This window comes from Felis catus, chromosome C1 (assembly GCF_018350175.1).
Source record: "Felis catus isolate Fca126 chromosome C1, F.catus_Fca126_mat1.0, whole genome shotgun sequence".
NCBI lineage: Eukaryota > Metazoa > Chordata > Mammalia > Carnivora > Felidae > Felis > Felis catus.
Genome location: NC_058375.1, coordinates 48,638,628 through 48,664,482, shown reverse-complemented (window position 1 = coordinate 48,664,482; position 25,855 = coordinate 48,638,628). Strand labels below are relative to the sequence as shown.

The window sequence follows — 25,855 nt, the reverse complement described above, 5'->3', positions numbered from 1 at the left end:
ACAATGGATTCAGCTCACTTACCCTCTTCCACACCAAGCCCCCCATCCCCGCCCTGCTTCCAGGCAGGCAGCTAACATACCACCACAGAACTGAGGCTCCAGCAATTACTAATATTTACTGGGCTGAGCTGAAACGGAGAGAGATTTGTGAGGACTGAGGCACATGTTCCTTTCTCTGCCTTCTAGAAGGCCCCCCACTGCAAGCAGACCTGGGGACACGGGGCCTCTCCCCTGAGTTCCACTCTATCACTCGCTAATCCTCGGTGGCCCAGCTCAAATGTTGCCTTCAAAGGACTTTCCCAGTGGAAAGTCAAGACAGTGGAAGGTACTCTTTCTTTGGTGCTCCATTATCCCATTGCATAGCAACTGCAGTTTAAAAAAATAATAGCCAACATTAAATAAACACTATTTCACCTTACATGTTCTAACATGCTTATTCCTTATAACACGAATTGTGAGATAATATCTCTATAATGCAGGTATTACTGTTATCTTTTACAGATGAAGGCTCTGAGGCACAGATAAATTAAGTAATTCACCCAAGGTAAGTGGCAGAGCCATGATCTGAGCTCAGGCGAGGCCCCAAGGTCTTTGCCACTTACTTAGTATAGACTTTTTCATAATGGTATCCGTCTCTTCCCCGTTAGATTGGAACTATGTGGGCACTGAGATATGTTTAATTCTTCTTTGTCCCACGGCCATCCTCGTCACATGGCAGGCTCTTGTTGCCAAACCCTGGCTTAAAGAATTGAACAGGGAGCCCCATCACCCACTTGAATCAAGGCCCACATGCATGCCTTTTCCAGATCTAGTCCACTGGCATCTGTCAGATGAGCTAGCGGGGCCCACCCAAAGTCCAGCGGTGGAGGAGAGCAGAAAATGCATCCTGACATCACAGGAAGGACCAGAGTAAAAGGTACATTAATGGGGGCAAAAACAAGCCAGTGGAGTGATTAATTTGGCCTCCCCTTCAATATTATGTTTACACAAGTTGATTATATAGCACTTAATTACTAATTTGCCCTACTTAAACCAAGAGTGCTTTTAATTTTTAATGAGATAAGGGAAGGAGATGCCTTTGCTTAGTAAGGAGTAGCTATTTTATTTCCTTCTTTTGTTTTGCCCAGCCAGTTAATGACATTTCTAAGGAAATGCATCCCTCTCACGAATTCCTTCTCCCCATCCTCTTCTCCACCTCCCAGGTTTAAAAAGAGGTGGGAAGAGATGACAGCCACTTAGAAACAAACTGACTTCACCTTCTGATCTGACTGGCTGGGCCGGGCAAGGCCTGGTGAAGTGCAGAAACATGGGACCTATAAAGGGTGCTACCAGATTTTTTGGGAATTGGGTACATCTGTTCCCAGAAACCCTACATTGGTTGTTACTGACAACAGAAAACACAGCCATGGGTGTCCAACCAGGGCAATCCTCCTACAATCCTGCATTATTTCCTGGGTGCGAGGGTCGGGTAATTAAAAAAAAAATTTTTTTAATGTTTATTTTTGAGAGAGAGAGAGAGAGAGAGAGAGAGAGAGAGAGAGAGAGAGAGTCAGAAACAGAGCCTGAGCAGGGGAGGGGCAGAGAGAGAGGGAGACACAGAATCCAAAGCAGGCTCCAGACTCTGAGCTGTCAGCACAGAGCCCGACGTGGGGCTCGAACTCACCAGCCATGAGATCATGACCTGAACCAAATTTGGACGCTCAACCGCCTGAGCCACCCTGGGGCCCTAATGTCAGGTAATTTTAAGAAGAGCCCTGGGTCAGTCCAGACATAAGAAGAGCAAAGAGACTGGCGTCAGATCTGGATGTGATTGGTGGCTCTGCCACTCGTAGCTGTTAGACCACGGGCATGGCACTTAACCTTCCTCACACTCGGTTTTCTATCTGTAGAGGTGAGGTGAATAACCTAACTTGCGAGAATTAAACATTATCTAAGGTACCTTAGCAGAGTGCCCAGCTCAGAGGAGGCGAAGGACAAGATTAGTCGTTTCTGGCAGAGGGAAAGTAGGCAAATGAAAGCAGGAATAAAGGAGCACCTTTTGAGGACCTCGGCATGTCTGTCCTTGTCTGCAGAGCTGTGAAGTCTCCATCAGTGCTATTCAACCAGCCCGGTCATAACAGAGCTTGCCCCAGAATGTGAAGAAACACACTGACTCTCTCACGGAGAACATCTTAGCATGAATAAGATGTCATCACTGATTTACATTCTGATGCAAGTCCCTTATCTTATCACAAATCTGCAACAGACCATTCACAGATTGCCCTCTGGCCTTCAGACGGACCTAACAGCCCAGCCTGGATGACTGTTTGGGACATTTGCATGTGCTCCTGAAGACCCCTCCCCACCCTTCTCTGGGCCTTGCCAGCCTTACCTGTACCAACTGCATCAACAAGTTCCCTTGCCCTCTGACTTTTGAGTCCAGCCAATGGGGAGCCCGGCAGTAAAACAGAGACAGGGAGGAAAACGGGGTCAATAACTGAGGTCTTTCTTTCCAGGGTCTCTGGCAGGCAAGCTGGCTCAGTAGTCTCCACACGGGCCTCTGTTCTGGGGTTCTGGGGCTCCAGCAACTGGGCTCTCCCTTCACGTCTTAAGGTTCAACGGGTACAAACCCCAGGGGACTACATCCTCCCTTGTGACCCTCAATGCCCTGATCTACAGTCTTGTAAACAGTCCCTCCAGTAAAATCTCTAAAATTATCCTAATTTGAGAGTGCCCCTTGACTAACACCGCGATATTTTAAGGTACATCCAAATTCCAGTTGTCTAATACTGGTACTAGTTGTTTTGTTTTTTTTTTTTTTAAACAAGAACAATCACATCCAGCCCCAGAAGAATCCATTTCCTTTTGTGACAAAGGCCAATAACCCTTCGCTTTGAAATCCTAGACTAAGCCTTGGATTCTGGCTCCACCCCTTTCTAGGTATTGACTTTGATAAGTCATTAACCTGCTGCCTCATTTGTAAAATTATTACAACAGTATAGGAAATACTACGATAACAGCATAGGAAATGTCCTTATAAACAACTTTTGACATGGTATCTATATTTTAAACGTTTGAATTTCTGTGACATGCAATTATTAAAGATCAGCCACTCAACTTCTGAATACATGGTACTTTCTTAAAGTTCACTGCAGAGTACCAGACATCTCCAATAAACAACTGCAATTTTTTTTTCTCTTTTGAATACTTCTTGATCACTTGCCTCAATGATGCAACCAAAATTCATTCGCTGACATCGGTAAGACCTCTGTACATCTCATGACCCTGAACTCTGTCCAGTAGTATGTGGTATGCGTGTGCGTGTGCGTGTGCGTGTGTGTGTGTGTGTGTAGTCATTTTTAGGGTCTTTTTCCCAATTAAAGAAAATTCCTGACTTAAATAAAGGTCTTATCTTTCCTGGTCTTTCATTTCAGTCCATGGCCTGACTTATTATTCTGAACATTAAGCTTATAGGAGCATAGATCTATTCTTCATGAGTTATCAGTGTGAAGGAAAAAAAATATATATCCAACCCATTCATTTCCAGTTTATGCCAAAAAAAAGTTTATTATGAAAAGTAAAGGCATAAATGATCATTGCAATGAGAAGTTAATTACTTGTAAGCATTTGTTTTCACAGAAAGATCTTAACATATCTTTGCAGATTTGTACCAGTATGAAATGTCTGGCACAAAATGAAGTTAAAGAGTTTGGTGAACTTTATTTTAGAAATATAGTTCTGTAACCCCTCTAAGTTTATAAAGGGCTCAGCAGAGGTTTGGCCATTGTTTGCTTTTTATAAAAAGTCCAGTTCTTAAGTTGCTAAATAAAAAAGCGGTGGGAGATATTTGGGAAACAAGTTGATGAGTTTAAATCTTTGTGTTAATAACAATAGTACAAAAAGTGTCTCTTAATTAAAGGGCTTTTCTGTATCTACCTCTGTAAAAAGGGAGTGGGTGTATTATGATTAAGATGAGATGACATATGATAAAATAAGATAAAATAAAAAATAAAATAAAATAAAATAAATAAATAAAATAAAATAAAATAAAATAAAACAAAACAAAACAAAACAAAACTCTTGGGCATGGCATGCCGTCTTTTCCAGGCAAAGGGATTAGAAAATTTCCGAGCCAAACAGGGTACACTTCTTAATTTTATTTCTATATTTGATACTCAACTAAGCAGTGATGACAAATGTGGGCTGCTGATAATTTCTATAAAGCAGGCTACCCTGTGAAGCCAGCGGCACTGCCATGTTGGAATCTAGACCTTTCCTGGGCAAGGTATATGTATTTACTGGGATACTGTTTGATGGAATAAAACGGATATTTGCTTTGTATCAAGTAAGGTTTGACTATGCCTCCAGGTTTCAGAGTCTTTGTCTGCACAGTGGGGCCTGCAGAATTCAAATGTTTTGACTTTTATATCCATGATTCCATTCTGCAAAGTAGATTGGATGAGGAGATTCACAATTAATCAGAACCTGAATTCGTTGCTTTTCTGAGAGGGAATGATTCTCAAAAAGATAAGAATGTACTGTTAACCAGGTGTGGCAATAGTATAATGAATGTTAGGGCCAGCATCACATTCTTAATTTAATCCTTCTTTAAACTACTAATTCTCATTCCAGGATTTTCTGTTGACTTTCTATGAGGCACTGACATGTGGGACAGGACACTCAGAAAATTCAATCAGAAATCTGAATCTATTTAATTAGAAACCAGGATCTCATATCTCCAGAAACACATGCTTAAGCAGCAAAGGGCAAAAGGCTACCAAAGAAAGTTGATAATATCAGGACCATATGTGAAATGAATAGGATTATAAAAGGCCTGGGGATGAAAGCTAAATGGAACTAAAATTCACAGCAAAAGACTCATCCTACACACAAGAAATGGGAGCCCTGAATTTTCATCCACCACTGGTGGGAGTACAAAGCGTTACTATGTATCAGAATTCTAAAAGCTGGGAAACTTTCTGATGAAACAAATGTATCTCCCTAATTTATTTTATGGAAATAATTTAGGGTATCTGCAAAAATTTAGCTACAGAGATGTTAGCTGCAACATTCTTTAAAACAATGGAGACAACACATATATTCAAAACGAGGGGATTGGTGAAATAAGCCATGGTCTATCCTGTGTGTATAAAATTATGCAACCCATAAAAATAACAAATAACAATGTTTACTACCTATTTTGGGGTGGGAAAAAAAGCTACAAAACACTATGCATTGTATGAACACATTATTGTAATTAAAAAAAAATGTAAAGTGGTTTAAAAGTATGTACAAAAAGGGGTGTCTGAGTGGCTCAGTGAGTTAAACATCTGACTTCAGCTCCGGTCGTGATCTCATGGTTCAGGTCATGATCTCACGGCTCGTGAGTTTGAGCCCCACGTCAGGCTCTGTGCTGACAGCTCAGAGCCTGGAGCCTACTTTGGATTTTGTGTCTCCCTCTCTCTCTCAAAAATAAATAAAAATGAAAAAAAAATTTTAAGTATGTAAAAAAATACTAAAAGTATAGAAACCATAATCTTCAATACTGGCTATTTTAGGGCAGTAAGATCAGTGTTTTTGTACTTTTCTTTCAGCGTAACTGAACTTTCTTATTTTTTTCCCCCTCCATGAACATGAATAATTAGTTGTAGTCCAGGAAAAGAAAAAGAAAAAAAAAGCAAATTAAGATTGAATGTGCCAAGAAATGGGATGGTTTCCTATTTCTGAACATCCATGATATAGCAGTCTTTCCAAACCTTCAGAAACTGACATCACCATAATCAGCTTTACTTTGTAAAATGTAATAGCCCTAAAAATCACAGAAAGTTGACTCCCACAACATAAAACAGAATGGAGGTGCACTGTACCGTGTATGAAGTCACAGGCTGTGAGGCACCTAATAGGTGATGAATATAATCGGCTCTAAGTGAAGTGTACTTTGTGGAAAAGAATAGAAAGAGAAGCTTCAGCTAAGCGGTGAGCCTGTTTGCAAGGACTGACCTCGAGGGTGGGCCACTGCGGTCAGTGTGGATAGCTTCTCTTGTGGGCACACATTACAGAAAGGGTGAGTAGTCACGCCTCTCAACGGGCCACTTACATGTAGTGGTCTGCAAGACACGGGAGTCTGTCTGGAACGTGACAAGGAAAGCTAATGGTGGGAACACACGGAGTCCATGGTTTACAGAGGCGGCAGCCCTTGCATGGTGGGAGGAAGAAAGGTTTTGATTAATTGGTAGATTCCAAGGGCTTATTTTCTTTATACCGGTACGTGCCTTACATTGATTGGGGAATTCATTTTCATGTCTTGTCACAGCCTCCTTCTGCTGCCTTTTGCTTCCTCTACTTTGGGGCAAGGGGGCAGAGGGGCAGAGGGGAAGGTGTCACTCCTGGAATTAGAGCTGGTGTCACAAAAAGAGATCCGGAACCAAAAAACAAACAGACCCTGTCTTTTAAGACAAGAAATTACAGAAAGCGAATGGCATCTGCAGGGGCCTAAAGGAAGCAGGAAGTGGAAAGGGATTTTGTATCTCTGCCTCTTTGCCATTTTGCCTGAGTTGTCTTTCAAGGCATCTTGAAACTGGTTTCTTGTTTTATGTATCCTTTGCATGTCTTAGAACCTCTCTACCATCTGTGCTTGGATAATGTAAGTACGTTGTTAGTTCAGAAACGTATTTTTTTCCAGTTTGTTATTTTTCCAGGGCCTGGGAGGTTACAGAAGGGTGCTGGGATGATCCCAACTTTCTAATCATAATTATGTGCTTTCTAGGATACTCAGAATTAGAGAATCTCTTCGGAGTGCATGGACAGCCAAGGGAGTGAGGTGACTTTTGGGGGACCAGGAGTGGTCAGATGGGAAGGTCACAGAGGTCAAGGCTGCGTGGATTCCATACTGCAGTGAATAAAAGGAGGAAGGAAGACTTCCTCTTGCGATCCCTCCCACTTACCCAACAGTATAACTTCTACCATGAACGCAGCATCTCTGTGGGTTGAGTCCCTCTTCCTGATTGAGCTGCAGATACGAAGCAACTGTACCACGACGCTTGTCAATACTTTCTATTGGAGACAGAGTCTGGAACACTACTTACACGGAGAACACCATTTCTGGAGAGACGCAACCCTTTAAGATATTAGTAGCTGTTCTATTCTCTAATGCAGATGGATGGCTAGATCAGTACCCTCTGTGAGATCCTCATTTGAAAGGGGAACAGCAGGAAGCTTTCGATGTCAAAGGGAGAGGAGGGCAGGCAAGAAGCAGTGAAGAGAGGGAGAGAGAGAGAGAGACTCTGATGGTAACAGGAACCAATAAAACAACAAGAAGTGGAGGCTAGGCATTGTTGGTGGGCTCCAAAACTTGAAATAGCAGTGGACCTCGTACTTGACTAATTTCTCCCCCAACATCCCGCCAGACCGTTCTATCCCCTAGCCCTGTCCATCTGACAAAACTTCCCCCAAAATTGAAATATAGAGAGAGGTTTGCAATGTTTGTAAGTAAAGCTTGCGACTCTAAATCCTTCAAACCTGTTCAGATCACCACAGGGAAGCACAGGGCTCTACCCCTGGCTGAAGACACCCACTCACGGGCCCAGGAAATCAGGAAACCCCATCTCTTCAGGCATGTAGGCCTCTTTCCTAGGTGTAGTCCAGGTCCTCTGGACTCTTCCTAGTCTTTCATTCATCTGGAAGAGAGGACTCTGGCTGAGTCTACCAAAGTCTGCATACCGTGGTAGAGTCAAGTGAAATCCTTCCTCCGACCACCAAATGTGTGGTCTATGGAAAGAGAAAGCTGCTGTCGGGAATCGCTCAGCTTTCTTAAAGGAAGGAGTAGCAGGCACCTTGAAGACCAAGTAGGGTCTTTGAAGTTCAAAGAAAAAAGTATACTGAAGTTCAGGTTGAATAATACGAATCAGAGGGAGAAAGCAATTCTGTTTCACATCAACTTGCCAGAATCCTGAGCTCATCCCCAGGCCTGGGGCACAGAAGTGGCTGTCTCTTCTTTGGAGAGGGGTGAATGAAGCCACATCCACATGTGTTTACATTTCCAAAGCAGTTTGATCATCCTTATAGCAATGTTGATAATTACACTTGGGGCTCATGTAGGTCCTTAAAGGTTCCAAAGGCCCTTTATCTCAACAGCCCCACATGAGAGGCAATTCTCTAAATATTTTTTAAAAAGGAAATACACAAATACAGCAAGTACCTGGAGAGGCCAGGTGCCACTGACTGAAGATATACAACAAGCAAGCACAGAGGTCAAGACCACGGGATTCTCTTGGGCAACGGAATGACAGGTGAGCTTCCAGGGCTCCCTCAACTGGGGGCTCTCTTTACTAGATTACAGCGTCTTCTAGAAATTACTGTCAGGAGGGGCACATATTTCCTCGGGCTTAATAGAAGAGATGAGCTTGTCTTTAAATGCTGTGAGACTTGCAGCTACACTCGAATCACCAATTCCAATACTCGATGCACTCTACCTGAGATTCTGTTCCAGAAGATGAACGGAAAGTCTCATGCAGTGATGATGCGTCCGTGTGGCATGAAGGTTAAGACTTTCCACTTAGGGAAAGATGTGAGTGGAATCGTCTTGGAGCTAGAAACTCCAGGTTTGACCAAGATATCACTGAGGCACCCGAAGTCACGGCATGGAGTAACTGATGAAGCAGGCCTATCTATCCCACACTACTCATCATTCGAGCTGTAGACTATCTCCTGAGTTGCGACCAACGGGGCATTTCTTTTTAGAAGATACACTACTAAACACTCATGAAGCCACAAACTATTCTGAACACAAAAAAGAAAAAAAAAAGTCGAAAGAAGTAGAAAAAGAATGATAATCAGGATGGGACAGAGATCCAGAGTGCCTTAGTTTCAATTCCTCTTCTGCCCTTTATTAACTGTGGCCTTGAGCAAATGGAAACCTCTCTAGGCTTTGGCTTCCTCATAAACAACACAAGGATGGAAACAGGGACACTGTCAAAATTAAAGGACGTTTCTTTGTCCGCTCCTCCTGCCATACAAAATACCATAGGTTGGGTATTCAGACAAGAGAAATTTATTTTCTAACAGTTCAGGAAGCTGGAAGTCTAAGATTAAGGTGCTAGCCTGGTCAGATTCTGCTGAGGGCCTTCTTCCTGATTTGCAGACAGCCACCTTTCTGTTGTGTCCTCCCAGGGCAGAGAGAGAAAACACAAGCTCTCTGGTGTCTCTCCTTATAAGGGCACTAATCCCATCATGGGGATCCCACCCTCATGGTTTCATCTAATCCCAACTACCTCCCCAAAGGCCCAATTTCCAAATACCAACATATGGGGGAGTTGGGGCCTCAACATATAACACAAGAGGGGACACGTTCAGTTTATAATACGATGTAAACCAACGCAGGGCCGCAGGGAGCATCTCTACTGCTTTGCTTTTGCTACCGTTTGTCCCAGGAATGGCATCTAGTTGTGAGAACACCTCCATAAACAGATGCATTAAAATAATAATTGAGATTTCAACAAGAAAGAAAGAAAGAAAGAAAGAAAGAAAGAAAGAAAGAAAGAAGAAAGAAAGAAAGAAAGAAAGAAAGAAAGAAAGAAAGAAAGAAAGAAAGAGAGAGAGAAACCCCATGCAAATGTTTTGGAGAGAGTACCAGAAAATCCAGAAATCCTTGAGAATTCAGTTGCACTGTCTTTGATAAAAAAACTTCAGCTAAAGGGTACTTAGCATTCACAAGTGGATTCAATTCCTTAGGAGCGATATTTCAGACATCAGTTCCAAAGGCTTGGCCAGTGTGCAGTGAACCACGCTTCTCAAAATGCGGTACGGATGCTGGAATCAGACTGTTGTGTCTGTGTTTCTAACAGTGTACCCTTCAGTTCTGTCACCTTTTTGGATCTCTGTTGCTTAACCTCTGCTGCCCGTGTAGGTAACAGGTGTCTGGAAGATCACAGGAAGAGCCCCTAGCACAGCTCTTCGAACATAAAAGGGTCGCGATAAATAGCGCTCTTGTTACTGGGCCACTGGAGAAACCCGGCTTCTCATCCTGACCTGGAGACCTTGGACAAGTCATTTAAGCTCTCCGAACAAACATTTCTTGAACTCTCAGGGGAGGCTGGGGAGCCAGACTTCTTGGTTCTGACGTTCACTAGCTGTTTCAACTGAGGCCAAGTCACTTCACTTCTTCATGCCTCAGCTTCTTCGACTATACGCTGGGAATAATGGGATTAAGCGTGCATTCCCGACACAGAGAAAGAACTCATAATGTGCTCCTGATGATTATTGCAGAGAAAGAAATGGAGGAAAGAGCAGAGTGGTCAGGGCACAGAGCTAGGAGGTAGACAAGGCAGGACTGGATATTTAACCACTCAAAATCTCTCCATAGAACCTATATGTGAAATGTCTTTTGCAATTTGGTGGCAGGAAAAGCCTTGTCTCCCACAAGAAACTAATGTTTCCTCTTTTTGAAAATAAGAATTATGCAACTTATCATGTGTTCATTTTTGTCTTGGCTGCCAGGAAGCTCAGAGTGCAGTTGTGTGCTCTGTCATGGAGCCCAAGTTATTTCCTTTTTCCTATATCTTTGTTCCTTATTTTCCCTTTTAATTCTTTTTTTTTTTAAGCTAGCGTTTTCATTTGTGCCTCTTATTGTCAGAATCCTCAAAATTATTTGGAAAGTGGTACATGAAGATGAAATAAATATAAATCTGAAATGTACACGGAACACTTAAGTTTTAAAACTTATCTGTTTCATTTGCTACCAAAAAAAAAAAAAAAAGTCGAGGGGAAATTAAAAGAAATCATTTAAGAGCTATTTTAAAGGAGAGGAAAAAAAAAAAAAAACCTAACAGGAAAACAGAATGACCAACACTAACGGAGGCCAAGTCAAATGAAAACTGCAATAAATATGTCTGAGGCTAGAAGTGTTTGTGCTTTCCCTGGCTGGAACCTATCATTTCTTAATTATATCCTCCGTGTGTTTTGCAAGATGTGAGCTGCTGTCAAGAGGAAGAACAGCCTCAGACAGGGGAGGAGCCACGGCCCGCCCCTCGGCCCTCACATACCTGTACAGAAGCGAAGTCCCCCGAGGCACAGGCACCCAGAATAGCAGCGCCCACAAGAACAGACTCCACCTCTTGCGACAGGACCACAGGCATGCCTGCACAGGACAAGGCCACACCTTGGTTAGGGAGCAGGGCCAGGGACGGTGAGGGGAGCCGGCAAGCAGCCCCAGCAACAGAAACACCTGACGTGATGTGACGTGAAGGCAGCAGCGGGCACCCTCTCCCCATCCCCCACAGTTCTCTGCTCCTGATTCTAAAGGATTTTACAGCCAGTGCCTACTGCTGCAGCAGCCAGGAGCCCCAAGGGACCCAGCACTCATGAGACCTTTTTGCCCCGATTTCCCAGGCTTCTGCTAGCTACTACCTGCCATTGGTTCAAGCTCCCTTCAACAAACGTTTGTTGACTGCTTTGCTGGGCCCAGCGAATATGGAGATGAACCTCCATCCTGCTATTCAGGTCTCCAAGGGGAGGTGGATGAGAAAGAGATTAAGGCCGCACAGGGGGTGGTTCTCTAACTGAGATGCGCTAAGAAAAGGGAAGTAGTAAGAGGGTGTGATTAATCCCTCTGGTGGCTTCCTATTTCTCTGCAGACAAGCCAAAGCCCTTCCAATGGCTGGTGAGGCCCTCCAGAGCTGGCACCCACCCCGATGGTCTCCTCCCCTCCTGGCCACCCTGCCCCGGCTGGCCTCCTTGTTTTCTTGAATCAGTTGCAGGGCCCTCACCCATGCTGTTCCTTCTGTCTAGGTCACTTCCTCCCAGAGGCCCACACAGCAACTCCCTCTGTGTCCTTTACGCATCTGCGCAAACATCCCCAGCCCACTGTGCCTTTCCTGACCATTCAAAGTGACAACTGACCCACGACATTACTCATTCCCCTATTTCCTCAGCATCGTTCACCCCTGCACGACTGCCGTCTGTCTCCCCTGCTCGAGCCTAAGCTCCATGAGGGCAGGCACATGGTCTCGTCCACTGCTGAATTCCTGGATTTGAGACTGCCTAACTACTATCTAGCACACGGCAAAGGCTTCAATGACGAAAGAGCAAATTTCCCGGATAGGGAACGGGCTGGGGTGTTCGTCAGAGTGGAGACGAGCCTCACGGAGGCACTTGAGGGAGGAGTAGAAGTCCACCAGGCAGCAAGAAAGCACTCCACATGCCAGCTGCTGGAGCCTGAGGGCTCACAGTGGGTTTAAGATTAACAGAAATAATTTAGAATTCTGAGGAGTTTATATGTGTATATGTGTACGCTATAAACAAGATATACGTAAAACATAAGTATAAATGCATTGGCTAATCAGGAGACGGCAGCAGCCTCCACAAAGGTAAGCTCGGTAGCCAGACCTGAACACCTTCCTCTACTCAAGACACCAGACTGACTTTTTCAAAGACTGCATGTGTCTTCCTATCCTTTCTGGGAAGATCTCCTTGACACAGTCACCCCGAGGCTCCCACTGCCTCCTAACTCTTCTTCCTACTCCCAGGCTCAGTCAGCTGCCCGGCCACCTGGCACAGAGGGTCAGGGAAGAGAACGCCCTCACACAGCTAGGGGCTCAGGAATGCCAGCCCCCAGACTGTAGGGCCAGCACCTGAGGCTCTGCTGACAGGCATCGGGGGTGGGTCCCTTGGAAAAGCTCAGAGTCCATTCCACTAGCCCCGGGTCCTTCCCCAAGTGACATAAATATGTAGCCTCGGTTTCCTGGTGTGTGAAAGGGGGACAATAGTAAGATGTGCTGTGCAGGTTTGCAGTGAGGCTTGATGAGAGAAGGCACACGTGGGGCTCAGCACATGTCTAGTGTCTTAAGCCCCTGAGAACGGTGGCTGCCGCTGTTAGAATGAAGCGGGAAGGTGAGTCAAGGCTCTCTACACACACTCACTTGCACAGCGGGGAAGGGACAGACAGGTGCCCATCAGCCAACTACAGGGGAAGGACAGACACTGGGCCATACGGAAGGGCTGTGTGGGCCCAGTCAGGAGAGCGCTGCATGCCTTTGTAGCAGCTGGGACCACCCTCACAGACACGGCTCTTCTTAGAAGATAGCAAGCACCTGTAAATGACATTGACCTTCCAGCCCCTCCTTACCCTGTCAAAAGCCTCACTAGTTCTGAGCAGGGAGTAGGCACCTGCAGTCCCTTCCCCTGGGGAACCGGACACCAGAGCGAATCTGGTGGATCCCCCACTAGCTCTCCGGTTGTACCCTAAGGACTCTGGAGCCAGACGACGAGCGTTTGAAATCTGGCTTGCTCGTTGATTTACCTGTGTGATCCTGGGCAAGTTCCTGGACCTCTTTGTGTCCCGGTTATCCCATCTGCAAAATGGGGATAAAATTCTACCTCCCTCTAGGGCTGCTGTGAGGATTGAAAGTACTGCTGTGAGTGAGGCACTTAAAACAGTGCTTGGCTCAGAGAAAACACTACATTAGCATTAGCTGTTAGGATTCTTAATATTTACCCTTATCTCTAAAGACTTCCTCCTCATCCCTGTCACCTGGATGATACCAACTCACTGCTTCCATTCCCCTTCAGGTCAATCCCACCTCGTCCCTTTCCACCTCCCACCTGCTGTGGGTCCTGGGACACCGGCCTGTGCAGACCACATCCATGGCTCCCTTGTCCTCATGGCCGAAACCTTGACTAAGCTCTAGTCGGGCAGCCTCTTCAGAGCCCCCTCAGACTCAGGATGGCTATGCCTCTGCCTGCCCCTTGCAAAATTCGGGGTGGTAAGACTGTGGGCAGCCCCAGGGGACCGCCTGGTCATCGGGGTTTCCCTACACCCTGCCCACACCTCTGTAACAGACCCTTTGTTTGATTTTACTCCAAACTTTGTGCGTCATCTGTTCCCTGCCTGGACCTGACTCATACCGACACCAGCATCCTCTGGGTCCTTGCTGTCCTCTCTGGACACTGCTCAGAGCACCAAGAGCACTTTTTTTGGTTTGCAATGACCCTTCTGGCAGGACCTTATCATTTTTCTTTGCATCCCCCTGCCAAGCTCAGTGCTTGGTACGCTTGTGTGCTCAGAGAAGGCTTCAGAGTGAATTAAATGGAAGGACAAATTATTAAAATAATGAGTAAGAAAGAGGGAAATCCCTGCTGAAACGGCCAGGGATTAAAAAAAAAAAACCAAAAAACAAAATTCAGAGAAGGAACATTCAGTCCCAAGTCAATGGAGGAAACCTACAATTACTTAGGACACACCAAGTATTTCTTGAAACCACAGTTAAACTAACTGCCAGACGTACAGGGAGATTCTTCCTCCTCACGTAGAGGACATTTTCCCAAGTTGGCAAAGCCCCATTCTCTCTGCGTGCACGGAGAAGCCTGCTCGTCACATGCCAAAGATTTGCTTACAAATTATTAAACTGCGCTTTTAAAATTTTTTTCTCTCTAACACACCTCCTTCTTTTTGGCGAGGGGCTGCTTTAAGGGAAGAAGTGAGTTAACATTTATGGAACACTGACTTCCAGGCATGGACCTTGGTGCTCATGAACTCACGAGCATGTACCCCTTCAGCACAATCTATCAGGAGGAAATAGCGTTATCTCTTTCGGAAGAGGAAAACGAGGCTCAGAGAGGTAAGGCAGCTTGCCCAAAGTCACAGAGGTGACCCCCTGCTCTTTCCATGACTCCACACTATCTCCAAAGAATCTTCTAATCCCGCTGGGTTTTTGACAGGCAGTCCCGAGACTCATGCACCAGGTCTATGGTCCTCCCGAAGCCTCTGTTTGTAGGAAAATCAGAACTACAATGTTTCGAGGCATCCAAGACTCTACCTCTATACCCACTGGTGTGCACCTGCCTTTTGCAGGACCCAGTGCGAATGTGTTCTTTTCTGTGAGTGCTGGGTGAAGGAGGGGAGAAGGAAACTCTGCCTGGAATGGGAACTATTTTATCCGATGCATTAATGAGTTGAGCAGAACCCAAAGCATTTAAAGGCAGATGCACTTTGCCATCACTCGTCAGTCACAGCTTCCCGACGCAGAGGAATTCCAGCCAAAGAAAAGGTCCCTTTGTCTGGAAGTGTAACTGGTCCACGGCCAGAGACAAAGGGTCCAGTTTCAATCGGAATCCAAATAACGATTAACAGCCTTTTCATTCAACAGCCTGAAGAACTGTTTCCAAAGCAGAACTTTCTGTGAAGCTGCTACCCGCCCCTGCTTCTGAGTCAGCTCAGGGACATAAGGCCTGGAAGAGGACCCACTTTCATTAAGGCTGGAGCCGCAGTGCCTGGTCAGGACCCGGGTCACTCAAACTGCCCTGCTCTCAGGGCATTCTCACAGGTGACATGTTAGCCAGGGCAGATCTTATCTCCCCTCCTGCACAGAGGTAGGAAGGCTTCATGGCAATTAGAAGGCTGGAAATTGGAAAGTCACTCACAGATCACATTTTAAGTCTGAATCTTATCTGACTAGCTAGCTGACTTTTAGATAAAATGTGGTTATCGGTTTTCTCCTAGGGAAAACTACAAGGTAATTTGGGCTCCTTTTTTAGGTCTTTCCTCTTTCAGCCTCAGCATGGCCCACGTCCCTAGGTTATGGACACTTTCAAGGAAGAATAATTAACACATTGGCACAAACTACTCAGGAAAGCCAAGAAACCTGGGTGAGCAGCACAGCGTAGGGGACGCTTAGCCTAGGCACACCCAGGTCACAGTCCTAGTTCTGTCCCTCCCCTCTTACTAATGTTTGACTTTGGACAGTCAATTTAATTGACCCTCCTAGCCTCAGTTTCTTTGTCTGCAAGATGGGGCACCGATTGCTACCTTTTGGCAGTTTATGAAGTTAAACATATACAGAGTGATTCTAGCAACACACAGTGGGAGCTTGGTTAATGGTAGTAATTTCTATACTTAACATCCTGATACATTTACCCTTAGACTATGTGCTTTTTTATACTGTCCTCTGGCTTATGCCTCAGTCTATTTATCTCTAAGATGGGGATGAAGAATTTATTCAGTTCGATCTCCCGAAGTGCAGGGGTTGACTACGCCCCTGACATTTGGTAAAGCTCTCATCCGCAGAAATCTGTATCTTCTGGAGGGGGCAAGAGTGATGTGAAGCAGTGTCAAGGGCAGGGACCTTGATTCACCCAGGTGTCAGAGGTAAGGAATCCAGGTGATGGGGGAGGGACAGCAAGAGATCATGATGAAGGGAGGCTACTGAAGGATGGACTCCTATCATGCTGGAGCTGGAGCCATAGGCAGGGTCCAATCCCCTCTATTTCCCTTCCCTTGCCCTGGTCTGGTGCCTGGCCATCCTGGGGTGGGGGGATGCCCATCTCCAGGAGACACCAGGGGAGAAGGGACAAGAGGCATGAGAGCACCAGTTCCAGAGGGACAGCAGTCCAGGGAAGGCTCTGTGATACAAGCAAGCCTCCTAGCAACGGGGTCCCTTTCCTGAAGGCTGAGGGATCAGCAGCGGGGATCCTGCTCTGCTGTGTTCGTATCACAAAGTGACCAGCCCGTGCTTCTGGATTTTCCTGATATGTGTCACAAGCTATGAAAGAATCACAGGATCTTGGGGTCTCAGGGCTCAAATTCCCATCTGCAGCCAGACCCCAGTTCCCACAGAGCAGCTGGGCTCAGAATTCTTTCTTCAAGACAGCTTCCCCATCACTTCCTCCAGAGCGCTTGCCCTGCCCAGTCCCAGGTCCCAACCAGGGTGAGGTGTCCTACTATGTTTCCGTGACACTCGGTGCTTTTCTCACTCTCAGCTCTTGCCACACAATATTTGCACAGTGGTTTGTCCTTTTCAATAGACTCTGAGCTCTCTGGGGGCAGGAATCCTGTCTTACCCATCTCTGCATCTTCAATATTCCCCACAAGGGTGCATCAGAAGAGGTGCTCATACTGTTCCGAAAAGGCTTAAATTATGTCCTAGCCCTTGCCGACCCCTGTCATTTCGCAGGATCATTCAAAAGATGCCTTCACAGAGAAGTCACTTTCTCCATCATGGCTACAGACACTTCACAGTGATCTTAAGAAACAAGAATACATTTTAACCTAACTACGCACGATAATTTGGCACATCACTTGTACCCTGCTATCTCCAACCCTGTCCGGTTCTTAGCCGGGCAGATTTGCTGCCAAGCCCAAAGTGACCTCCTCTGTTCCTCCTCAGACTTACCTGTAATGTCTGCATGCATCTGCACAAAAAGGGGATTCTTGCTCAGGCCTCCACACAGGAAAAGAGTGCTGAGAGAGTGCCCTGCCGCCTCCAGGGCCTCTATGATGAGGCGGGTCCCAAACTTAAAGGGAAAAAGCAGAAGAAAGCATCAGGAGAGCGGCAGCACAAAGAAGAGCTCTGGAACATTTACTAAGTGTCCACCCAGCGCCAGACAGACACCACACTGAGAGCTTTACATGCCCTGTCTCGGAGCACTGAGACGCCGGGAGACTGTGTCGCTTCTGATCACACGGCAAATGAAGTCACAAAGTGGGAATTCCAATGGGGGCCTGATTCCCAAACCTGCTTAATTACTATACCATTCGCTTCCATCAGTAGTCACACGACATTGACAAAAACAACTGATGGCGCTACCACAGTTAATATTAACACAGTCCACCGGAACCCACACGTCATGGGTGTTTGCTGCGGCCCCCGATGCTCTAGCAGGAACGAAGCATGGAGTGACTGGCTGGTGGTCTGTGGGTCAGGCTTCCTTCCCTGGATAGGAACTGAAGAGGTTGGTGCTTTGGAAAAGGACACCAATAAAATCAGCAGCAGAAACACGAGAAGAGAGCTCCAGCTGCATGAAGATGAGAGTAAGACTTCAGGCTGGCGAAGCGCTGACCTGTCCTTTATTCTCACTGGAAGCCAGGCAGCGGTTCTCCAATGACAGTTCTGGAGCCCGCGGCCTGGGACGAGGTGGGAATCCCGTGCTCCGGTTTGTTCATGGCTTCACAGTGCTTCATTTCAGCCCTCATGCGCTAGGATCTCCCCAAAATGTGTTATGCTCCTCATCTTGCTAAGTTTACTAAACTCAGTACAAATCGCTGATGCTTGAGAAAAGGACAGTGCTGTGGGGTCATCAGGGTGAATGCCAACGTACGATTCTTTAGTTTTAACTAGGATACATGAAGAGCTAAAAATCAGTTTATTTGGAGGTTCAAAAACTGGAAGTTCACGAGTCATCATTTATTTGGGGGTCAGGATTCAAAACAAAAAGGTGGAGTGTGACATGACTTTGTGAGGCAGCCACATGGCAACGGTTGAGAAAGTGGCTCTGGAGGGAAATGAGAGAGGAATGGTTTTTTGATGGTGAGAGAGAGCCCTCGAGATGTTTAGAGAGCGATTAACTCTGAGGGATGACACAGTCCCAGGTGTGGACAAGGGGGTGAGCTGACGAAGCAGAGGGAGGAGAAGGTCAGGGAACGTAAGAAGGTCAAGGATCTAGGAGGCCACAGATGGGACAGCCACCAAGAAGGCAGGGTTAGGGCTGGAGAGAAAACTGTGAGGTGGTATCCTGCATGTTGCTGGGAAGCTGGTACCCAAGTGTGTAGAGAAGAAGAAGGCAGTTTAGCATGAGGGCATGCCCTATCAGAGGAGTAACCAAAGTAAAGGAAGAGGGTTTGGGAAGTGGCCAGGATGTCCCTCTGACCCCCAGGGGTGGGATGCAGGGCAAGGGAAGCCTCTTTTGACAAGGCAGTCTGGAGAGCTGTCTTCCCTGTGTCTGGCGGTGTCTCTGGGAGAGGGAGTGGCTAGAAGGGGGGGGGGGGACCATGGGGCATGAAATCCCGAATGCTGTGTAGTAAATTATGAGGGACGGGGGCAGTTCAGGAGCAAAAGCTCAGCAGTTCCAGCCCAGGGGCCCTCAGCTCTTCGTGAATCTGGCAAGAATATGGATTAGGTGAAACTTGGGCCTCCAAAAATAATCCACAGATGTAGTGTGTTAAAAAAAAATTAAAACATGTTGTACTGTATAAGGCCAGATCCTGCTTATTGCATGTGGCTGATTACCCCCAGATGTTCTTTCTTAAGCTTTTGGGGGGTCATGAACCCTCTTGAGAATATGATAAAACCTACTGACCTTTCCAGAAAAAAAGCCACTTACAAAATAGTATTATGAATGATTTTAGAAGGTCGACAGATGCCCTTACGTCCACCGTGGATCATTTGGTGTCTGCGGATTTCAGGACACTCTAGTCTAATCAAGGGGCATGAGCCTGTAGTAGTTAAGAGCATGGCTTTTGAATTCAAGAAACCTAGGTTGGGGTTAAGACATTTCACCTACTTCTTGAATCAAACTGTATGGAACCTAAGACTCAATTCCCATTTTTTAAAAAGGAATAGTAACATCACATTCATTTATCTTAAAACTCTACGAATTGTCAGAAATGTTAACACGCAAGTAACATTTTTTTTTATTATGGTCTTAGATTCGATGAAATACAGTAATACTTATTTGCAAGGTTGCCGCTATAGACAGCGTATGCACAACTCACACAAGGGTGTCGGGTACATGGCAGGTGTTTGGACATGAGCGCTATCTTGGTTATTAGCTATACTCGAGGTGCTCTGCTACGCATTTTGATGTCGTCTCCAATCTTACGACAAACTCAAAAACTGCACCTCGTTATCCCCATGTAGGAGTTCTATGACTTGCCTGAGGGTCTGTGTTGGGGGAGGACAGCTTCCCCCCAACACGCATGAAAATACCATGCAAAATTGGTATGTCTGATACTTCTGAAACCAGAGAAGGGTGGTTCATGTGATTAGCGGGCCAGAGCCGAGGGTAACACAAAGCACATTCCCTTGGGAAAAGGCAAGAAAGTATCTGCACAAGAGGCACTCCCTTGGGAGGGGCTGTGACAGCCTTGCCTCTCCCCCATGTGGCATTGTTGGCTGGAATTTCCCACTCGGTCAGTAACAGGGCATTCCCTTCGGGTGTCCCAGGCTCCACTCTGTGAAATGTCCCACCCTCCTTAAATGCCCTGCCACGGGGCTTTGTGCTAAAATGATTTTGTGCTCACCTTTCTGGAAAAAATGTTTTCACAGAGAAATTTAAATTAAAATTAGGCTAGTCCACTGGGAATGTACAGAACCAAATGCAAATCGAGAGACTTCAAATGCAAATAGTACTTTTTAAGGGTCTATTCTGAAAAGAAAACTATAGATGAACAGGCTATGGATAAACTGGTTGTTTGACAAGTCTTTCAATTCAGTGTGATCAAGAGAGAATTTTACTTCATGGAGAGTTTCGCACAGTCCCAAGTTAACTTCATTACAATATCGCTTTCAGTCTATTCCTACAAAATACCAACCACATCTATTCACAACATATAGATGCTAGGGCAATATTCAGAGCTAATGAAACAAAAAAACCATTTTTTTCCCCCAAGTTGAACATCATGGGAAAATATCTGTTATCAGAATACTTCTTTGAAATGCACATTTCTGCCTGAAAGATCGGCATACTGTCTTACCTTTGCAAAACAGACCGAACTACTCACAATTCAGTTGACCCTACAATGAAACCTTATTAAAAAAAAAAAAAGGTCTTAAATTTCCTTCCCTTTGCGGTATTATAAAGGTCATTAAGGCGATGGACAGAATAAATATGATAGCTTTTAATACATGTACAACCCACTGAATACAAGATTGATTTTCCAACTGTGTGGTATTTGGGAAAATGTAGCTGGCTGGCTCCACCCAGCCCGCATTATATTTAACCTCATTTACACGGAAGGGGGGTGCCTCTGTGAGGCGATCCTGGCCAAAATAACAAAGTTTGCTAAGATGTGTAAAATAAAAACTGGCCTTAGAAATGCCTGGAAGCTTGTTTCCTCCATGTAGCATTTACAAGCATATCAAAAAGCAAATGCAGGTTGGGAGAGTGGAAAGAGCAGAAGATCGGGAGCGAGACAGACACTTCTCGGGCTCCCCATGTGACTCTACTGAGCACTAGCTTTCTGACCTCGCCAGGTGCTTTTTCCTGTCTGTGAAATGAGGACAAGCTCACCTGCTTACAGGGTAGCTGTCCTAGGCCACAGGTGGGTGGGTGGTACTCTGGTGCCTGGCACAGCTAGTGGGTGTCAAGGAAAGGCAACGGTCATTATCATTGCGTGATGGTGCCCCTGGGTCTGCCTCTCGGCATGTACTTAGAGGACGAGCAACACACAGCTCAGATTTTCCATTTCAACGTGGTCATTTTATTCCACTCGCAGACTTTCATGCAATGGCATTGTTGGATCAGAAAACCAAAGTTCCTCAATACTCCATATAGCTACTTTTATTTTAGAAAGCCGGGGCCACCAATCCCAGCTCTGCTACTTGCTAAGCTACATGAAACTGAGCAAGTTAAGTGGTCTTGCTTAAGTGTAGGTTTCAAACCTGCGGAATGGGGATTCTAAGACCTAGTTCATTAGGTTGAGTCACATGATGTTTGTAAATATTTAGCACAGTGCCTGGCACATAATACCCCAAAACTAAATTATTCATCATGATTATCATTATTACCATCAAATAGGATCACTAAATAACTGTCTTGACGACTGATGCCCATTATTCTCCTTCATATTCATTTTACTATTCACTCCCTCCATTTTGACAGGTACCAGAATTACCTGTTTTTGACCAAGGTCCCATAAGTAAGACCAGCTGATCGATGCCACTGAACTAACCAAGCTATTAAATCAATGACAGTTGCTTCAGGAAGATAGTCAAACTGGCACATAAATAAACTAAAAGGACTGTTTCATCCAATCCAGTTGGCCTGGGGCATATAAGACTGTATGTTCTTAGTGGTTGGAATGCTCTACTCTCTCATCATAGCTACATGGACAAATGGGGACATGAGAAAAGCACTTCTGTTAGTGATATGGATATATGGAAAAAATGTATGCAGTTCTATTATTTGAAGGAATAAGGTTATGGAAGTGGTATATGGAGAAACAAAATAACTGAGCGGCATATAAATATGTCCACATAACAGGAACCAGGAAACTTTCTGTGTGTCTCTGAAAAATAAATTTTGAATCAGAATTTACTGGCCTGATTTTTCCTTTCTGTCGGTCCAGGTTCTCTTACCAGAGTGGCTAAGCCTCACTTGATTAGCTATAATTTTGGGGGTTCCTTCCAGCTCTGAAACTCAGAAAGCCATGAGCTGCTCTCCAAAATGCACTTCCTAACATGATCACCTCTGGGAGAATAAGAGTCCTTAGAGAATGATGTTTGAGCCTTTAGGAGTTTGTTTTCACTTTGGATTCATCTTCAGCATAGGAGTTCCTAACACTTTAAATTCTCCCCTCCTCTCCTTAACCATCTGAACCTCTTGCTGAAGCTGCTAATGACCTAAAAACAAACACTTCCAAGTTCTAAGGATGCTTACTATTTAGAGGAACCCTATAATGAATCCTTTGTGAAGGGAACAATGTCATGTGTTTTATAAGTGTGCACATTCTTTAATATCGGCTTTTCTTAATGCAAGCATACATGGCATCTGCTTCTATTTAATTGAGTTTGGAAGACAAGTTACATACATAACAACTATGATGCTCAAAGGCTTGAGCTCCTTTCAGCTTTCAGCCATGTGAGGTGATTAGTGAAGCAGGTGAAGAACTTCATCAAGATTTCCTTCCTAAAAGACACGCATCTCTTTTTGGCAAGCTCCCTTTTAATTAACAATCTCTGTCGCAAAAAGCACATGTTGTATCTTGGAGGAGCATGCGGTCTAAAGTTTATTGATAGCCCTCACTCTCTTTAAAAATGGCATTAAAGGGTCTTACAGCAATGGCTTGAACTGTGGCCAGGTAGAGAATGGCAAGATCATCGAGGTCCTGAGACAGTTTCAACCCGGTGACCTGGAGGGATGAAGAAAAGAAAAGAAAGAGATGGCCAAAAGGAGCTGCCATGGATAGAGATAGTTCCCATGAAACACGTTCAGATGTGTTTTCTTGCCCAAACAAGTTCATATGCAAATCCCCTTTTTGTGAGCGGAACGTGAAATGACTACCAAACTGTTTAATCTCCAGACCTGGGAAAAACTATCATTTCTTCTCTAAAAGAAAGTGCCCTGCCTTGTATTAAACAAAAACAAAACAAATACCATACGGAAATCGTGTTTGATATTCCTTAGCATGGAATTAAGTCTTTCTTCTTCTTTAAAAAAAATGTTCTTTTATTATAAACACCCATTTTCTTTGGCTTAGAGAAATCAACATGCAACAGTGGCATTCTAGTAAAAGATGATCTTATTCTGAGCTCTGCTGTTGTCAGAATCCAGTGTAACAGCATCGAGGGGGTATTCAGAGTAAAATAATATGTCTCTTATAAATGTTATACCTACTAGGGGATAATTTACAATCTGTGGTTTGCAAGGGAATCCCATTAAAGTCAATCGGAACCACATGCTTATATGGAGCATGTCAATTTCTGAGAGATTCCAGAACTGAACAGGATGCTAAATGTAGATGCCTTCAAGACTTGTTCAACAGTCCCTCCTTCACACTTCCCATTCATTAACATCTTCTCTTGGGATATTTCTAGAGGGTGAAAACTGCGGGGTTCTTCAAGCCTACTCTGAAGTTTGTGGATATCGATACCAGAATTTGCTCTGTATTTTCACATTACAAAATTAATCAACGTAACATAGGTTTACTCAGAGCCTATGGTGTGTATGATCTTGAGTGCAATGAGGTGGTGACATTAAAAGAGGAGAGCTGAGTGGTCTCCCCAGGTCCTTTTCCTTGGTCTCTCCAGTCCCCTTTAATTACCCTCTCCAGACTGCCCTCTGAGCCAGGACTAAGGGGCCGTATTGACCTGTTGCAGGGCAGACTCCATTCTGTCACCAAAACCAGAGACCTGAGGGCACTCTCCCCTGACTTTTCCTTTCTTCTTGGATTTACACAGTCTCCCAAGTCGTGTCCATTTATCTCCCAAATCTTTCACGAATCCATCCCTTCTCTTCGTCCTGTTGCTCACTTCTTCAATCCAGGCCACCATTTTGTAAGTACTTGTTCTGACATACAAACCTGATCAGGTTACTCCCTGTTACAAATTGTCCACTGACCTCATTTCGAGGCAGAAATGCCTATGCTGTTTTATGTGCTCCCTCTTTGGCTTGCCCCTGCTTATTTCTCTAGCATCTGCACATGTCCTTCCTCACTTAGTATTCTCTGCTCTAGCTATTCTGACTACTCACTGAAGTCTGTTGATGCAGGCATTATTGGATTCAAGTAGAGCTACCCGCTAATGGTTTCTCTTGCCAAATGATTGGGTGACCAGATGAGAATTTGAGCTTTGATTTTAACACACAGGAACATGAAGATTTGAATGAGAGACTAGAGGGGAATTCTGGGTATGCATCTTCCCAAGCCAGTAACTCGAGTGTGAAGGAACATCCCTTGTAAAGTTCCCCAGAGACCTAAACACATAGTAAAAACACTGGCAGTAAAGGAGAACATGAACACTGCTGATGTTCTAGAAGTTCGCTTCATAATGTGTGTAAGGAAATAACGCGCCCCAGGGAACACATACGATGGAAACCAGAACCTAGCTGTTCTGACAGACTACCTGTGATACTCACACAGTATCTCCAATGCCTAGCACTATGTCTGGCACATAGTAGGTACTAAATTACGATCCGCTGAATGTGTGAATTAATGACAATGCTTTTTCCCTTTGTATACCACTGTCTTTCCTAACATCCTAGCCTTTTGTGTCTAATTACGCGATTACGGGAGGATAATATTTACCACCTCAGCTCCTCATATATTCATAGAGGGGAGGGCCATTTACTCCATGCCCCAAGAAAGAAGAGTGGAAGATCACTTCTAGTTGCTCATTCCAGGCTTTCACCCCACCCCACCCCACCCCACTTCACCGCCCAGACTCGACACTTAGCTTCCCTCATCACAGTGGCTTAGAGGAGATCATCGGGGTAAAAGAGCAGCCCATTGCTCATATGGAAACTTTGTGTGAATTAGAAAAAGGTGCCCCCTCCAGGCAGACTAAATGCAAAAGGCATCCCATTTGGGAGAATAAATTATAAAAAGGAGAAGAGTGGGCAGGATTTCAGCCCTGTCGTATGTCCCTTCAGCCAAATACCTCATGTCACCGACCAGCACTGTATCACATGATGATTCTGGATAAAGATGGCTCATCATGAATGGTCTCTCTTTTCTCTACTGGCCTGGCCTCAACAGCATCTGTGCAGCTTACCTACTGGGAAAGCCAACTGGGACAAGGCCTAGAGCGGCCTTCCAGAACCAGTCCAGGGGGCACGCTACCTCTGGCTCCCCTCTCTGGTCATCAATGTGAATGAAGCTGTGACCCTTTGTGTGACTGGGTTATGTGCATGCTTGGCAGACTCACATCTCCCTGTAGGTGGGTCCTGAAGACCAGATTTGGGTACAGTGTGATGGGGTGGGGAAGAAATCTGATTTTGGATATGAAATACATTCTGCTATTAATTAACTAGGAACTCTAGTGCCGTGTATGACATTTATAATGTAACTGGTTCTTATATCCTTCTTGATTAGCAAAAACCCGTAAGACAGGATGGATGCAATATCACCAGATTTCATTTTCTTTTTTCTTTTTTAGTTTTTTAGGTACACTCCACACCTGGTGTGTAGCCCAGTGTGGGGCTTTAACTCACGACCCTGAGATCGAGACCTGAGCTGAGATCAAGAGTCAGACGTTCAACCGATGGAGCCACCCAGGTTCCCCCAGATTTTATTTTCTTATCCTGCAGTAAATAATCGTAAGACTTTCCCCACAGTATTAATATTCAAGCAACAAAAGTATCATGGTCTCTTGTCTAAATGTCTAGTGCCCCCAGAGCTCAGAAATCATAGGGGAGAAGAGAGAAGATAGTGTCTTTTCTCCAGAAACTGAGA

The 25,855-nt window shown here is 45.1% G+C and overlaps 1 protein-coding gene across 17 annotated transcripts in view; it reads right to left on the bottom strand.

Annotated features, from left to right (window-relative positions):
• FGGY (FGGY carbohydrate kinase domain containing) overlaps positions 1–25,855 on the bottom strand; it is a 418,575-nt gene that overhangs the window by 68,208 nt on the left and 324,512 nt on the right. For 16 of the 17 annotated variants that reach the window (XM_011284961.3, XM_045035922.1, XM_045035926.1 and 13 more), the window contains 3 exons: positions 22,742–22,816; positions 17,142–17,262; positions 11,019–11,113 (listed from right to left, as the gene is read on the bottom strand). In XM_011284961.3, coding sequence (XP_011283263.1) covers positions 11,019–11,113; positions 17,142–17,262; positions 22,742–22,816 — 291 coding nt within the window. The remainder of the gene's footprint in view (positions 1–11,018; positions 11,114–17,141; positions 17,263–22,741; positions 22,817–25,855) is intronic. The other variant, XM_045035923.1, reaches the window with a different exon arrangement.